The sequence below is a fragment of the Dromiciops gliroides genome, chromosome 2 (assembly GCF_019393635.1).
Source record: "Dromiciops gliroides isolate mDroGli1 chromosome 2, mDroGli1.pri, whole genome shotgun sequence".
In the NCBI taxonomy this organism is placed as follows: domain Eukaryota; kingdom Metazoa; phylum Chordata; class Mammalia; order Microbiotheria; family Microbiotheriidae; genus Dromiciops; species Dromiciops gliroides.
Genome location: NC_057862.1, coordinates 120,909,465 through 120,925,530, shown reverse-complemented (window position 1 = coordinate 120,925,530; position 16,066 = coordinate 120,909,465). Strand labels below are relative to the sequence as shown.

Here is a 16,066-nt window from a genome sequence, read left to right as displayed (position 1 = left end):
GTGTGACCCTGGGCAAGTTACTTAAGCCCAAATGCCTCACTTAAAAAAAAATTAAAAATTAAAAAAAAAAAAAGAGTACATATTGCAAAGAGTAACAGAGATTTCCTACAGTCTTCACAATAGTCTCCATGTGTACAGCACAGCTTCTTTGCTGTGCTCCTTGTAAAAGCTTGGAGTTGCCTTTCCTCAGAATGTCTAGTTTTTCCTCTGTCCCTGGTGCCAACACTACATCAACTGTTCTGGGGATAATCCTAGGAATAGGGAGCTAATAGGAAGCCTAAAATCCTCTGACCCTCAAATCCTCTCATCAAACGGAGGAAGGAGAAGCCAAGGTGTTCTCCTATCTTCAAAGTGATTCTTTCTCAGTGGCTTGGATAGAGGCTTCTACCACTGATCTCCGAGAAGCTTGAATGTCCAGGTTCCAAATTTCTGATTATTTTATGGATGACCCACTGGGTGTGAATAAGTTTCCTCAGCCAATATCAGTACACTTCCTGTGCAACATTACACTCTTTCATTCAACAGCTTTCAAGGACTTCTAAACTGATCAAGGACTTGTTGAATTTAATCTAAAGCCTATTATGGATTCAATGGAGATATCTTGGCCTTGATCCAACCTACTTTATTGATCAGTCTCACCAGACAAAAGCATTGGGGCACAGTTTCTTCTCATTTTAAGTGAGGTGAGAAGAATTCATCTAATCCACCCCCATTCTTACATTCCTGTTTCCCAACTGTCAACTGTGGTGCCTCTCTCCTTTTCCTTCTTTGACTCTAACACTTCCCTTAAGCTGTGATCAAAATGTCCTTGTTGCCATGTGAGTTAAAGTTTAAGACACAAATAATAAGCCAAGTTCCCTTGGGATAAGGATGGGTTCCAACTTTTCTGACTCCCAGGAATGATTCTGAACAGAAGCCCATTTGAAGAGAGAGAAAATGGAAGGCAGAGGAGAGGGGACAGATGACATTGTAAACTAATTCAAATGGTTTACATCTAAAAATCCTCATTTTGTCAGAATGAACAGTACTTACTTGAGGTGCTCTCATAAGATAAGTCTTTTTGAATTCATCAAAGGTCATATCTGAAAACTGGTTCAGTCCCACTGAAAGGAAGTTTCAAAAAAATTCAATTAACAAATAGCAGAAAGGCAATAATAGAATGTTTTATTTACATGACCATTTAAAATTTTTCTCAATCTTTTTTCTGAACTTTTGAATACTTTCAATTTTCTGTGTTACTCATGTACTGGATTCCTTTAATTTGCATAAAAGAAACCTGGATTTACCTAAGAGTAACTTGGGTGCAGGTCTTGCTAGCATCCCCTTATATATTTGGCATTTCTTCCCACCTTTCCAAGCCTTAGTAATTTAAGCATATGGCCTCTTCTACCCACTTTGGGCTTGGAGTTAAAACAGCCTAAGCCTCGAAAAGATCTTGGCCCTCATCCTAGGAAACTCATTCCAACAGTCTGGACAAGAACCTTGGACAGACTGCTGCAAATGACCAAATAGCGTAAGGGCTTTTGGGGACATCTTAAATTCAAGCAGAACAGAAGGCCCTTTACTGTTCCAGTTCCAAATGTCCCAATACAATTTTACTAAAACTCCTCTAAGCTGACTGATCATTCCAAGATCCTGTAGCTTGATATCACTTGGAAGATCCAACTTCCCCCTTTTTGCATATCACTTTCAATACTTCAATAATGAACTAAACTACCAAAATCATTGCAAAATCCTCTCTCCCCCAAGTCATCTCCCCCAAATATTTTAATGCCAATATTTGGGGCCATGTCTAGTTTAGGCCAGTCCAGAGATTTAAGTTTGGGATTAGAATGAAATAATATACTTGTGGGTCAAAATAATAATAAAAAGGCTTTCATAGATTCAATTAGATTAAAAAGGATACAATTCCTAATGAAATTCAAATAAAATATCCCCTTCCAAATTCACCACAGCAATTAGCAACACTTAGGAAGGTGTCCCTACAGGGTGATGGGAATTTTCTAATAAATCCCAAGGTACCAGTTCCCCATAGGCTGGATCTTTTATTTGTCAGGGGCTAAGGAAGGCAGACCAATAATTCCAAAGCTCTTTGGCATATAAATAGATACCACATGTAGATATAGTCAATAAAAGATAATTATTTCAGTATTACTATATACAAACGGACAGTCTCCCAAGCTCCTAGTTCATTAACTCCCATGATCTACATTTTCATTCCTTCTCAGCCACACATGGTTATGATCATACATACACTTGATTTCACCAGCACCCATTTGTGTTCATCCTCCATTACCCAGATTTCTGAATTTCTTCTCCCTTGAGCACAAGCTCCTAAGCATATCTTTTACTCTATTTCATTCCTCCTAAACCTGTTTTTATTCCTCATCCCAATCTCTCAAGTCCTACTTGTTTTGGCTTCACTCTCATCCTTTTGCAGTCTTGACCACAGAGCCAGTCAGTCAATGAACATTTATTAAGCACATGTGGCAATCAGGGTGCTAAGAAATGGGGACAGAAAGGGCAAATTGATAGAGCAGGTCAACTATGCACTGCCTTCTATCTTGACTCCTCTGTCCCTTTCTCCTATCATTTCTCCTGCTTTGCCAAGTCCCATGCCTGGGTTTCTGCCATCACCTGCTTTCCCTGCTCTTAGTCATATGCTGCTGAGCATTACTGCAAGCAGCCATACAACTCTACTGATGGGACCACTGTAAGTGTATGTTATCTCAACTTGACTGGGTCCTCAGTGCTGCTGGGTAAACATTATTCCTCTCTGATTGACTCAATCACACTCCCCACAGGTCATTACAAATCTTCTCTTAAACTTCCTAACCCACCTCTCCCCAATCCCTTTCAGCACAGCACCTCCTGTTCACATTTTACTGAGAAAATAAATGCCTTTGAAGACAAGTTCTCTCCTCTCCCCTATTCTACATCTCAGAAAACCTCTCTATGTCATCCACCATTCTTCCTTTGCTCCAGTCTCTAAGGAAGAGGTGGCTTTGCTCTTTCCTAAGGCCAAACCCTCCAATTGTGCCCTTGATGCCCTCTCTCTTCTTCAGCCTGCTGATTCTTTCCCCTCAGCCTAGAGGCATGCTGAGGTATCCCCATAGCTACAAAACCTGCACTTGACTAGCCACTCTCTCAGGCTATCTAGAGTCCCATATCAGTCAGTCAGTTTGTAGCCCAGCTCCCAGAAAAAGCTGTCTTCACTTCTTCACCTTCCACCCCTTTCTTTTAAGTTGCTTTTAGGAGCTAACACTGGAAAATGGTTCTGTCCAAGGCCATCTATGATCTCAATGACTAAATTGAATAATCTTTTCCCATTCCTCATCATTCTTGATTTCTTGGCAGGATTTGATTTTGTTGACCACTCCCTCCTCATCTCCTCACTTAGCTTTCCTGGTATTACCCTCTCACAATTCTCCTTTTCAGTGTCCTTTGCTGGATTCACCAACCATGCTCTACTTCCTTAATTCTGCTTTCCCACAAGGCTTTGGATGGATTCTCTCATCAGTTTCTCTTGGCTCAGTTGTCATTTCTATCTAGGTTATTCTCTTATCCATATGATCATATTAGTCTCTCTTGAGCTCTACTTCTCTATCACTAATTTCCTGCTGGACATTTTTCTCTACCAGGATGTCCCAGTATAACTAAGAATGTCTGGAAGGGAATTTATTATCTGCCCCACCTAAACCTGACCTTCCTCCAAATTTCTCTATTTCCAGATAACCTGTTTTCTGATTTCAGAATCACCCTTGACTCTTGACTCTCTCTTCTATTCAACCAGTCACCAAGTTCTGTCAACAGTAATGATGGCTGACATTTATACAGTGCTTACTTACTATGTGCCAGGCACTGTCCTAAGTACTTTTTTGAAAAATTATTGTTAATTATTATTATCTCATTTGATTCTCACAACAACCTTGAGAGGTAGGAACTTTCTCAGGGCCACACTGCTAGCAAGTATCTGAGGACAGATTTGAAATCAACTCTCCTGCCTCCGGGCCCAGTGCTCTATCCACTGCACCACTTAACTGCCAATTCAACCTCTACAACCTTTCTCACAACTGTTTCTTCCCCACAAACAGGGTCCTCATCACCTCTTTCCTGGGCTTTTGAAATCTCCTCCTAACTGGATTTCCGGCTTCTGGGTTTTTTCCTCTCCAGGCCAATCTCCCCACAGATGCCAAAATAATCTTCCCAAAGCACAGGTCTCACAGTGTCACTTGCTTACTCAGGACTTTTCAGTAGCATCCTATGGTCTCTAGGATGATATACAAAACCGTACCTTGCTTGGCACGGCAGGCCCTTCAGTCCGTCAGCTTACTTCTCCAAATATTTGACTGCGTTCCTTTCACTCAGTCAACTTTCCAGTCATTCCCACCACAGCCACATGTCCCACTTCTGGTTTCTTGAGCTCAGCATGCCATCTCTTCCCTTTCCCTTTTCATAGGTTACTACTCATGCCTGAAATACGCCCAGTCTTCTCTTAGTATCTTTAGCTTGCTTCAAGACCCAAATCAAATTACTTCCTTCAGAAAGTTTTGTTGTTCCCCCTGGTTGTTAATATGTTATATACCCCCACTAGATATAAACTTCTTGAAGGCAGAGACTGTTTTTCCATTTGTCTGTCTATCATCAGCACTTAGTGCAATGCCCAGCACACAATAAGCCCTTATTATGCTTCTCCCCCCATGCCTGCTGACTTCCTACTGTACCTCACCTCCTAGACTGTGGCCACTGGGCTTCCATGTGCAGCAATTGACCACAAGCTAGCATGCCTCTTACCCTCAAGGGACCCCTCACTGTGAGAGAACCTTCCAGCACCTAACTTCTTCCCATTCATACTGCCAGGGTGGGACCCTGTATAGGGAACTCTAGGGGACAAGCTAGTCCTTATCTTGGAGGTGTCAACCCACTTTAACTGCTTCAGCTAACTCTGCTAACCTCAGATAAATGAATTTGCTTCATGCATAAAAACTCCTAGTTATATCTCATTTTATACCAAGGTAACACAGTATCATTTCACATACACACATATACATATATACATACACACACACACACACACACACACATTGTATTATATCCCATGTCTGGTACATAGTATTTAATAAAATTTTTGTTGCCTGATTGGTTGATGATTCATATAAAGGCACAAGGCACCACTTCCTGGTTAATTAATTAATACCCTTTGGCTTATACTCTCCTGCCATTTTCTAACATTATCTTACCACCCCCAGTTCCCAGAGAAGTAATAAGAATAATTTTACTGCAGTACTTGTGAATGAGTGGTTCCCGGCATTGTGTTTGTCAATCATTCTCTTTCTTTCAAGAAAAATGTGTAGCCTTCGACGATACTCCAGCATATCATATTTCTTGTTGTGCTAAAAAAAAAAGGCATCATAAGAAACCCAAAGTATGGAAGCAGCTATTGGTCACCAAAATAAAGACTTTATGTTCTTGTGGGATACAAAGGAAAACTTTTCCTGGTAACTTATTTTATTGGAGTAAAAAGCTGGGGCCATGTCAGTGCTTTGTTGCTGTTGTTTTTTATTTAAGTGAATGTCCAATGTCTTAATAGAGATGTTCATGTAGGAATATTGGGGATGAGTCTAGTGCCTTGCACTAAATGCAAGGTAAGGTCTTTGCCCCATTCAAACACAATTTCATTTGCTTATGGGCACTAATTGGCAGTGCTGGAAGGTATTTTTATTCAGAACAAACAAGTAGTAAGTCCAAAAGGACCTTAATGAACAAGTTCATTTTTTCATTTCTTCTGTAGATGCCAAGTATCACTAAGTAGCGCCTTGCCTTGTAGGATAAATGTCCAGCTGGTTGGTGAGAAGAGCCTAGTCAACTTAGTGTGGTAAAAGGATAAGGGTACTATTTGAGACTTTTGATCATGTCACCCACCCCATATTCACATGGGACTTTGATCAGAAATCTGAGGCTGATAACATTTGGAACAAAATAGAGTTGGGGGGTACAAATGGTCAGTGGGTTACTTATTAAAACTCTTTAAAGATGATTATTTAATTCTCAAAACTGATAGATTTGATCAATCCATTTGGTTGCTAAAGCCAGGCTACTATAGATTTGGCCTATAGAATGGGCCAAACACACCTGCAGCAATTCATTCCAAGTCTGAGAGATAAATAGTTGGATCAAAAAATTTTCCTAAAAAAAAAAACAAACCTGGCTTAATTTGCAAAAACTTCTGATAAATTTAAAACATTTAAAAATGGTTTAATGGGGGACAGTTAGGTGGCACAGTGGATGGAGCACTGGCCCTGGATTCAGGAGGACTTGAGTTCAAATCCGGCCTCAGACACTTAACACTTACTAGCTGTGTGACCCAGGGCAAGTCACTTAACCCCAACTGCCTCACCAAAAAAAAAAAAAAAAAGGTTTTATGACTTTTTTCTATTTAAATACACTTAAAAAATTTAAAATAGCTGGAATATTCCCGAGTATATAATAGTCTCTTAAAGATAAATAGTGGCTAGGATGGTCAATAACATAATAGAGTGTTAACAATTTAAGCATTCTTGGCAATTGTAATCAATTGCTTAGTTTTCATTAGTTGACATTTTATTTGACAAATATTATTGTAGAAGGACTCTGGTGATGAGTTGGAAAACCCCTTTTCTTTACATGTTATCACAATTGACTTCATTTCTCTCTCTCTCTTTTTTTTTTGGTTGACTTCATTTCTTAGCAGGAAACTTATGAGATTTAAATAGTTCAAAAAAAGAAGAAGTAATCACTGACCTGCTTCATCCATGACTGAAAATGAAACTTCTCTGTGAAGGCAAAAGCACATTTTAGAATTTGGTATAAACCAGGCATGTTTGGTCTACATTCAAGTAACCTAGTTCATAAATTAATTTTTATTCGTAAGGGCCAATCATTGCTTTATTTATCTAAGAAAGTAAAAACATATATGGCACTTTATAAAATGGAAACTTCTAAGAACTAGGATTTCTGATACTCTCTAATGCAAATTTCCAGGCTAACTCCCAAAGTAGAAGTAGCTGAATTTAGTACCAAGGCTTCCAATGGCATCAGTGGAAAGCTGTTATCTATACATTAATTAGGCAGCTAGATGGCTCAGTGGATAGAGAGCTGGGCATGGAGTTAAAAAGAGCTGAGTTTGGGGCAGCTAGGTGGCACAGTGGATAGAGCACCAGCCCTGGATTCAGGAGGACCTGAGTTCAAATCTGACCTCAGACACTTGACACTTACTAGCAATGTGATCCTGGGCAAGTCACTTAACCCCAATTGCCTCACCAAAAAAAAGATGCATTTACAAAGAGTCAGGTGTTAAAAAGAGCTGAGTTTAAAGGTGACCTCAGACACTTATTGGCTGTGTGACCCTGGGCAAGGCACTTAACCTCTGTTTGCTTTAATTCACAGGAGAAGGAAATGGCAAATCACTCCAGTATCTTTGTCAATAAAATCCCATTGGATGGTATTGGCATGGATGGTCCATGGGTCAACACTGAACTAACACCATACATTAATTCTCTACTGCATTCATTTAATGGTTTAGGGACAAAGTCTAGAAAAAGCAGGGTTCCAGATTAAAGGGAGAGCAGTGAAGCAACATGAATTAATTCTTAACTAGTTAGAAGGAATTAAGAAAAAAATTCTAACATCAAACCTTATCTAAGCCTCCAGAATGGATGTCACTTAGGACTAGGGTATAGGTATTTAAGTCAGATTTGGCTCTTGGAGAAAATGCTTTAGTTCTCTGGTTACATTTTCAGTTTCATAATTCTTGACTGTCTACAGTCAAATTTCCTTTCGTTGGGATTTATTTTTTCAGGTCCTAAAAGCACTGCTAAACCCTTGGAAATTCTGGCATAGTAGAAACTGTGCTGGTGAAAAGCCAGGGGGCTTGGGTTTAAACTGGCTTTGGTAAGTCACTGATGTCTTCTCTCTGGCCTCAAGTTTTGCATCTGCAGATGAGGGTTTGGGTTCACCAGCCCGAGGTTCCCTTGGGTTCTAGATCTCAGATTCCGTGTTTCTGTCTGGAGGGAGCCCAGAGACCTGAGGTCTCTGCCTGCCAACACACTGTCTCTGAGACGGTGACCAAGAAGGACTCCGGCTCAAAAAAACCCAAGGGTCGATGGTTTTAATGTTTGCCTACTTTTGTTTCATGTGTTTCACGCACACAAGAGGGCTGGCTAATTTTAGAACCAGGCACTCAAATTACTGACAGTAGAGGTGCGTGCAGGGGCTTAGTTTCAGCCCCTGGGGCTTTCCACAGCTCCCTTAGAGTGGCTATGGAACTACTCAATTGCAGTTCTGAGCTCTGTAATTTGCGAAATACTCCCATAATAATTCGTTCTCGGTGAAGTGGTGTGTAGCAGGACTTCAGTGACCCATCCATTTTACAGATGACGAGAGAAAACACCGTTAGCATTAAAAAGGAAATATAAAATACCCTGAGCATTAACCGGTGGGAGAAGGGGAAAGTTGCAACTATCACACCGCAAGGAAAGGTCTCGGTTCTGGAGAACAGCCCTTGGATCCCTAGGCGTTCTCTTTTGCTTAGTTAGTTCTCCATTCCCTCCCCCCGCACCCCCTTGCCAAGAGTTTCTTGTGTGATTTAGTTTTCATGATTAACTTTCATTTCCCAGCCTTTTCCCAGAAAGGAACTAGACGTGCGTGTGCGTGCGTGTGTGTGTGTGTGTGTGTGTGTGTGTGTGTGTGTTGGGACGTTTGGGTGTGTTTGTATATGGGTGTGGGGGGGGTCTGTGGAGCATACAGGACCGACCCTACTAGAGGGGACGGTCAAGTTCTCCTGCCTTGCTCCCATAACCCCGCTCAGTCCGCCCGGCTCCGTTTGGCAGCCGCTCCTTCGCTAAAGTTAAGTTGGGGTAGTCAGGAAGCGGACTCTGGTTTCCAAGAATTTCCATCCCGTCTGCCTTACCTTCTGCAGAAACAGAGGGCAAACTGGAAGCCCCGGGGGCTAGAAAGAAAGCCCCCGCTGCGAGGAGAAGCAGCAGCTTACAGCGCATCTTGACGGACACTGGGACGCCGGAAAGTAGACTGTCCTAGCCGATGCCCCGGCAATGGCGACGAGGCGGCTGCGGCTGTTTCTGCCGCTTCTGCCGCTCCCGCGGCTCGGGCAGCTGCTTTAAGTGTCTGGGTCAGGAAGCTGCTAGGAGGAGGGGCAGCTGACTGGAACTGAGCCTGGGAAGGTTTCACAACTCCACCTTTGGTGGGTCCTGAAGGCCAGCCTCTCTTGCAGTGATTTCTGGGTGAATGAGGAAATAGCACTGGATTAAAGTTGTTTTGGGATAGGCACGGGACCTGGCTGGGAGGAGACATCTACCCGCAGGCTGCTTTCTCTCGGCCCCTAAATTGGGAATGAAATGGATGGCTCTGATGCAAAAACATTTCTTAAGCCTTTACCATGTGCAAAGCCTTTACTGTGCCCTTGGATTTGGGTTGATGGGGAAAGAAAAGGCTCCTTTCTGGAAAGGACTGGATCAGAAGGCATGCCATTAGCATCAGGTAATGGCACTGTGTACTATACAGGTTATCCAAAAAGTCGTAGTGAAGTTGTTATGGGGAAATTGGTGGGGGGTTTGGGGTTTGGGATAAGGGTTGGGGTCCGTAGGAGTTCCTCGCTAAAGAATTACACCCTGGGGGCAGCTAGGTGGCGCAGTGGATAAAGCATTGGCCTTGGATTCAGGAGGACCTGAATTCAAATCCAGCCTCAGACACTTGACACTGTGTGACCCTGGGCAAGTCACTTAACCCTCAATTCCCTGCAAAAAAACCAAAAACAAACCCAAAAACAAAAACAAAAAGAATTACACCCGCTTGCACACAAATCCAGTAGAATAAGATAATAGTTTATTTAGGGGCTGGGGAAGGGAAACCAAGAGAGAAATCCTTGGACTTCTCATGGGGAGAAGGCATGGCACAGAGTGTGGCTCTGAGATACCAATCTCCTCAAGCAGGAGACAGGCAGATACCTTTATAGAGAGGACTGATGGGGTGATCGAAAGTTCCCTTATTGAGGGAGGATCATCCCCCACTGGTGGTGGCTGGGGGAATTGAGTGAGGGGTGGCTGTGGATCTCTCAAGCCATCTCTCTCTCCTCTTCTCGACAGAAAGGCAGCAGCCACACCTAATCTTATTTCCCTAGGGGTGGGGGAGACTGGAATGAAGGGTGGTGGTCCTGGGGCTAGCTCAGTCCTTATCGGGGCCACTTATCTCTTTAGGTGTGTCTGTCTTTTGGTTTAGTTTCTCAAGGAGAAGGTTCTTTGATGTACCCCAGAGAACTTCTGGGGTGCTAGACCCATAACAAAGTTTTAAGCTAGTAAAGCTTAAATAGCTTAAAAGTGCATGCACTAAGATTTTGTGGACATAAGGAGGTACTAATGCTTTAATCTTTTGGAACACAGAGGTACTAAAGCTTTAAGATACTAACAGCTTAAAACTGCACTAAGACTTTTGGGACACAAAAAACTTGAGTGACTTACAATTACACTAAGAATTTTGGGGCAGCTAGGTGGCGCAGTGGATAGAGCACCGGCTCTGGAGTCAGGAGGACCTGAGTTCAAATCTGGCCTCAGACACTTAACACTTACTAGCTGTGTGACCCAGGGCAAGTCACTTAACCCCAATTGCCTCACTTAAAAAAAACCAAAAAAAACAAACAAGCAAAAAAAAGAATTTTGGGATGGCCTGCATATAATCCTTTCTCTCCTTCCGTCCTAGAATGTGAGCCAGACCTTTCTCTGAATTTTTCTTAGCAAAATGAATGATCATGATTGCTTCCACTGTAAGACTGTTTCTAGAATTTCAGGTATGTGACTTAATGGTGACCTAAGCCAGTTTATAAAGGAGAATTGATCAGTAAATTTTTGGCATGAGTACTTACACCTCCAAAATTGTCAAACACTGCAAATCAGGCTTTGAGTTACTGTTTTGTTGATTGTCTAGGATCAAGAACCCTAATCTGTGACATGCAGTATGCTAGCTAAAGGAATTCATACTCTTCTTTCTAGACATCCAGGGTGGGAAGAACAGGGCCTGGTTTGAATGCAGACAATCCTATTTTCAACTGCTACCCTGCAACCCCATGCTTGCCTGGGTAAAGGTGCACTTCTTAAATCTTCCTGAACTCCCTTTTTCTAATCTGTAAAGTAGCAAGTATTATGAATCCTTGTACTTGTGAGGAAAGCATGTTATATGTTTTGCAAAGCTACATATTCTCAGATCTGTTCTCTCCTCTTGTCTTCCTTTCCCCAGGTGGAATGAAGTAGTCCAGCTTTCAAATTTGGGCTGGCAGGAAGATATCCTGCTACTTTGTTTTTTAATTAAGGAATTTCCCTCTACTCTATTTCAGAGAGATGGAAAGAAAATCAGGAAAAAGATTTCCTTATCTGAAAGAAAGGGGATTCATCTTTTTCATGTCTAACTTCTACAATTTAAGCATTTTGCTAAATCCTGTTCCTTAGTGCTTATTAACTGTGGGGCCAAGAATATATAAATACACATATGAACATATATATGTATGTGTGTATACTACACACATACACACACACATACATACACACACACACACACACACACACACACACACACACACACACACACACACACACATATATATATATATATATATAAACCTCTCTGTGCTTCAGTTTTCTCATCTGGAAAAATGGGGATGATAATACCTACAGCACCTATCTCGCAGGGTAGTTGTGAGGGTCAAACAAGGGAATGTATATAAAGTGCTATATAAATGCCAGGAATTATTGAGGACTCACCTCCAAAAACAAGTTATAGTTCTACAATTCCCTTGCTACTGCTATCCACCCCCCCATCAACCCCGTCCCATCCCCACAGGAAAGTAGACAGTGTTTTGCACACATACCAGGGGCCAGAGTACACTAGGAGTCAGCCAGGTACAAAATAAGTAAGAGGCAGTATGAGGTGATCAGAGAAATATTAATCAAAGAATTTGGTACTCTGAAGGTCTTTGCAAGTAGTCAGGAGTGCAGGAATCTAAGAGTTGAAGGATTAGGCCCACAGTAGAATTTAAGCCTTTTGCAGATAGGCACTGTTTTGTTTTTGTGTTTTTCTTAGGGTTTTCAGAAGTATTTGTTGAATTAGAGTGGATTAGCAAGCAGGAATAGGAGCCAGCATTGAAGATCATTGCATTAGGATATGAAGAGAACCTTTGAGGCCACCTGATCCAATCTTCTAATTCTTTTTTTTTTTTGCGGGGCAATTGGGGTTAAGTGACTTGCCCAGAGTCACACAGCTAGTTAGTGTTAAGTGTCTGAGGTCAGATTTGAACTCAGGTACTCCTGAATCCAGGCCCGGTGCTCTATCCACTGTGCCATCTAGCTACCCCCAATCTTCTAATTTTTACAGGTAGAAGATATACTTAAGTAAACCTGATGAACAGCTTGAAGTTTTGATTCTATGACCCTATGGAAGGTAAAGCCACACTCTTTAAAGTATGATTCATTTTTGTTTTTTTTTGTTTTTTAGTGAGGCAATTGGGGTAAAGTGACTTGCCCAGGGTCACACAGCTAGTAAGTGTTAAGTGTATGAGGTCAGATTTGAACTCAGGTACTCCTGACTCCAGGGCCGGTGCTCTATCCACTGCGCCACCTAGCGGCCCCAAAGTATAATTTATTTTTAATGGAAACCTTTTCCACAATAGCCTAAGCCAACACATCATGAGTAGGAAACTCCCTTTACCAAAGCAAGTTGGCATCTTCTCTGCAAATTAGAGGCTTATAGAGTGGCCTAGAACACTGACAGTTGAGTGACTTGCCTGGTATATGAGGCAGGATTCAAATTCAGGTCCTTCCTGGTTTCAAGCCCAGATCTTTATGCAATGCTATTTTTTTTTTTTTGGTATGATGAAACCACTTTCTACAAGGAAAAAGGCATTGTGAACTCTCAGGGTAATTTAACATGCTACTTATATTATTTTTTACAATTATTTACTGCTTAAGGTGTCATTAAGGAATTTTTAGCATTTTGGACTCTTGTTGAGAACACTAAAGGGGTTCCTGAACCACTAAATGGGAACCACAGTACTCTGCCACACTACCTCTAAAATCAGTCATCCTCAATGAGGGGCAAATGGATGGACAAGTATCCAAGGCCAGATATTCCTCTTGTACAAACTCTATACAGATGAAGACATTGAAGCATAGAGAGGTTCAGTGATTTAAAAAGGGACACACTGGTATCCAGTGATAGACCTAGAAGTTGAGTCCAAAGTTTCTGACTTCCATATTGGAGCTTGTTCTACTACATATACCACATGAATCACTAAAACCATGTTATCTTTCTGCTTCTGGATTTTCTATGGTTCTCATATGTACCTGTCCCAAAGGAGTTTGTTCCTACATGTGGGGACAGGTCATTGAAGATGCCTGTCCTGGGTGAAGAGGATGGAGGTAAGAGGATATGGACTAATTGCATTCTCTAATTTCTCTACCACATATCACTAACATTCCTTATGCCACTAATAGTATGGTTGAGAACCTAGAACACTCCTAAGAACATGGGAGGCATATGGGGGGAGATACCTGGTTTTGGAATCTGGGCATCTTCTGTTTGAATCCTAACTCTATCAATACTCCATACCATAGGTAATACTGAATAAAACCCCCCAAACTTACAGTCAAGTTGATAGAGTCAAATCACATGAAGATGACTCTACCTAGTAATTCCTCTTTGTCTGCTAGAAGGCTGGAATACAGATTTTTTTAATGGGATTGGTAGAAAGGCAACCTCAAGGCTGGCACTGCCCAGAAAGCTAGGGTTCAGGAACTTGTATTCCTTGGTCAAGAAATTCCCCTTTTCCTAGCTGTCATGTCTCAGATTGTGTGATTATGCCACTACCTGTTCAAGGCTGAGCTCAAGAAACCCCTTCTCTAAATCTGAGAACATGCAAATTCCATCTACCTAATCCTCAAGGCAGCCAGCCATTAGCAGCTCCTGAGTGGAGGAAACCCCACCCATGACTCAGGCCTGCTTTTAGTTAAGCTGATTTCTGGTCTATGCTCCAAAAAGGAAAAAAAGGATGAAAGGGTCATGAGTTTGCAATTGACCCCCCACCCTTATCCTTGCAATGTAGGGGTGATTCTATCATCAACTTTCTAAGCCAGTAAATTCATATCCACTTGGTGAGATACAGAGTCTCAAACAAAGGCTCACCACCCTTTTACCTCACCAAGCAGATCAGGAAATAAACCATTATTCCTCTCTTCTCTTCCTCCCTCTCCCATCAATCTTCCATATAAAGTAGGCAAGGTAGGAACAGAGGAGAGACCATTGACTCTGGCATCAAAGGATGTGTTCAAATGTTCCCTCTGACAATTAACTGTGTGACCTTGGTGAAGTTGCTTAAAATCCATGAGCCTTAGTTTCTTCAGCTGTAAGGGGTAGGACCAGATGGCTGGAGATCATTAGAGGTTCTTCAACTTTTTTGGATCCTGGACCCCTTTGGCAGTCAGGTGTTGATCCCTTTTCAGAAGACTGTTTTTAAATACATAGGATTACAAAGGAAACCAATTACATTAAAAGATATTTCTTAAAAATATTTTTAAGGGGGCAGCTAGGTGGCGCAGTGGATAGAGCACCGGCCCAGGAAACAGGAGTACCTGAGTTCAAATCCGGCCTCAGACACTTGACATTTACTAGCTGTGTGACCCTAGGCAAGTCACTTAACTCCCATTGCCCTGTTGGGGTGTGTGGGGGGAATTTTTAAAGCAAGTTTGATTACCCCAGGTTAAGAACTCATTTTCTAGGTATGTGTATATTTATATATACCATGGATTAGGTCTCAAGTCTGGCCTCTTTCCTGCTCTCCTGGTCTGAGGACTGGTGTGACACACAGAGAGACGCTGACTGGAGTTGGACGCAGTCCGGCCTGATGAGCCTCTCCTCCCCAAAGGTGGCCTTGGGCTTTTGGTGAGTTTTATACGGAATATAAACTAAGCTTAGACTTAAGACTATTTGTTTTATATTTCTACTTGAATAATGAATAAGTGATTTTGGGCCAATCACTCCCACTTTCAACCCTCTAAGCAGATAAGCTGGAGAATGCATGGAAATCCTACTTAGGACACATCTTCATGATAAAATTCTGAAATAAAATAAGAACATCAGGGCATGAGATGTAAACATTGACTCATTCTCTGACCTGGAACTGTTTGCAGTTATTATTCTGATGAACTCTGATGATGATGATGATGGACTCTGGGTGAGCAGTGGACAATGCAGTTGTTTTGAGGTGCTGAACAATTTTAAGCACTTGACAAAGGACTGTTGAGTTGATCATGGTGATGTTTGCTTTCTAGACAGATATTACTTTAATATGGTAAAGAAATTTATAGATGTGGAATGGTTAACTAGAAAAAAACTGTACATTTATCCTAAATTCTCCAGCCCATATATAATAATTGGTCTCCTGAGTTTGGAAAAGCCCATGATTGGAATACTACCTGCACATGATAGTGTTTTTAAGCACTGATACATTTCAGACGTACTATCAACTTTCAGTTTGTGGTTAATTTTGGAATGAGGTAGTCTACAGGTCTTTTACTTGGAATAATCAAATTATAATATAGATAGACTTTTTTGGGGGGGGCGGGCAATGAGGATTAAGTGACTTGCCCAAGGTAACACAGCTAGTATCAAGTGTCTGAAGTCAGATTTGAGCTCAGGTTCTCCTGAATCCAGGACCAGAGCTTTATCCACTGCATCACCTATCTGCCCCATAGATAGGCTTTTGTTAAAGGGTTAAGAACCAGGGTACAGGGATATTGGTGCCCTCATTGCAAGGATATATTTAGAGAGATTAGATCTGAGACCTAGAAAACTTCATTCCACATCTCTGAGGGAGACTGTGATTTCCACCTATCAGCAAAGAAGAACTACCAGAAAAGCAAATGAACCCTGTTTTGTACCTCTATTTTGGGATTCAGAATAAAATCTACTTTCCTTGGTTCCTCTGGTTGGAAAATAGTCCCACCCCAGATGAAGAGAGTAATAGTAAACT

At 41.7% G+C, this 16,066-nt stretch overlaps 1 protein-coding gene across 1 annotated transcript in view; it reads right to left on the bottom strand.

Moving 5' to 3' along the window:
* LOC122743730 (pro-cathepsin H-like) overlaps positions 1-9,177 on the bottom strand; it is a 46,326-nt gene extending 37,149 nt beyond the window's left edge. The window contains exons 1-4 of the mRNA XM_043988855.1: positions 8,948-9,177; positions 6,781-6,812; positions 5,288-5,393; positions 1,033-1,103 (exon numbers count right to left, since the gene is read on the bottom strand). Of these exons, the coding sequence (XP_043844790.1) occupies positions 1,033-1,103; positions 5,288-5,393; positions 6,781-6,812; positions 8,948-9,035 (297 nt within the window). The 5' untranslated portion in view covers positions 9,036-9,177. The remainder of the gene's footprint in view (positions 1-1,032; positions 1,104-5,287; positions 5,394-6,780; positions 6,813-8,947) is intronic.
* Positions 9,178-16,066: the final 6,889 nt, after the last annotated feature.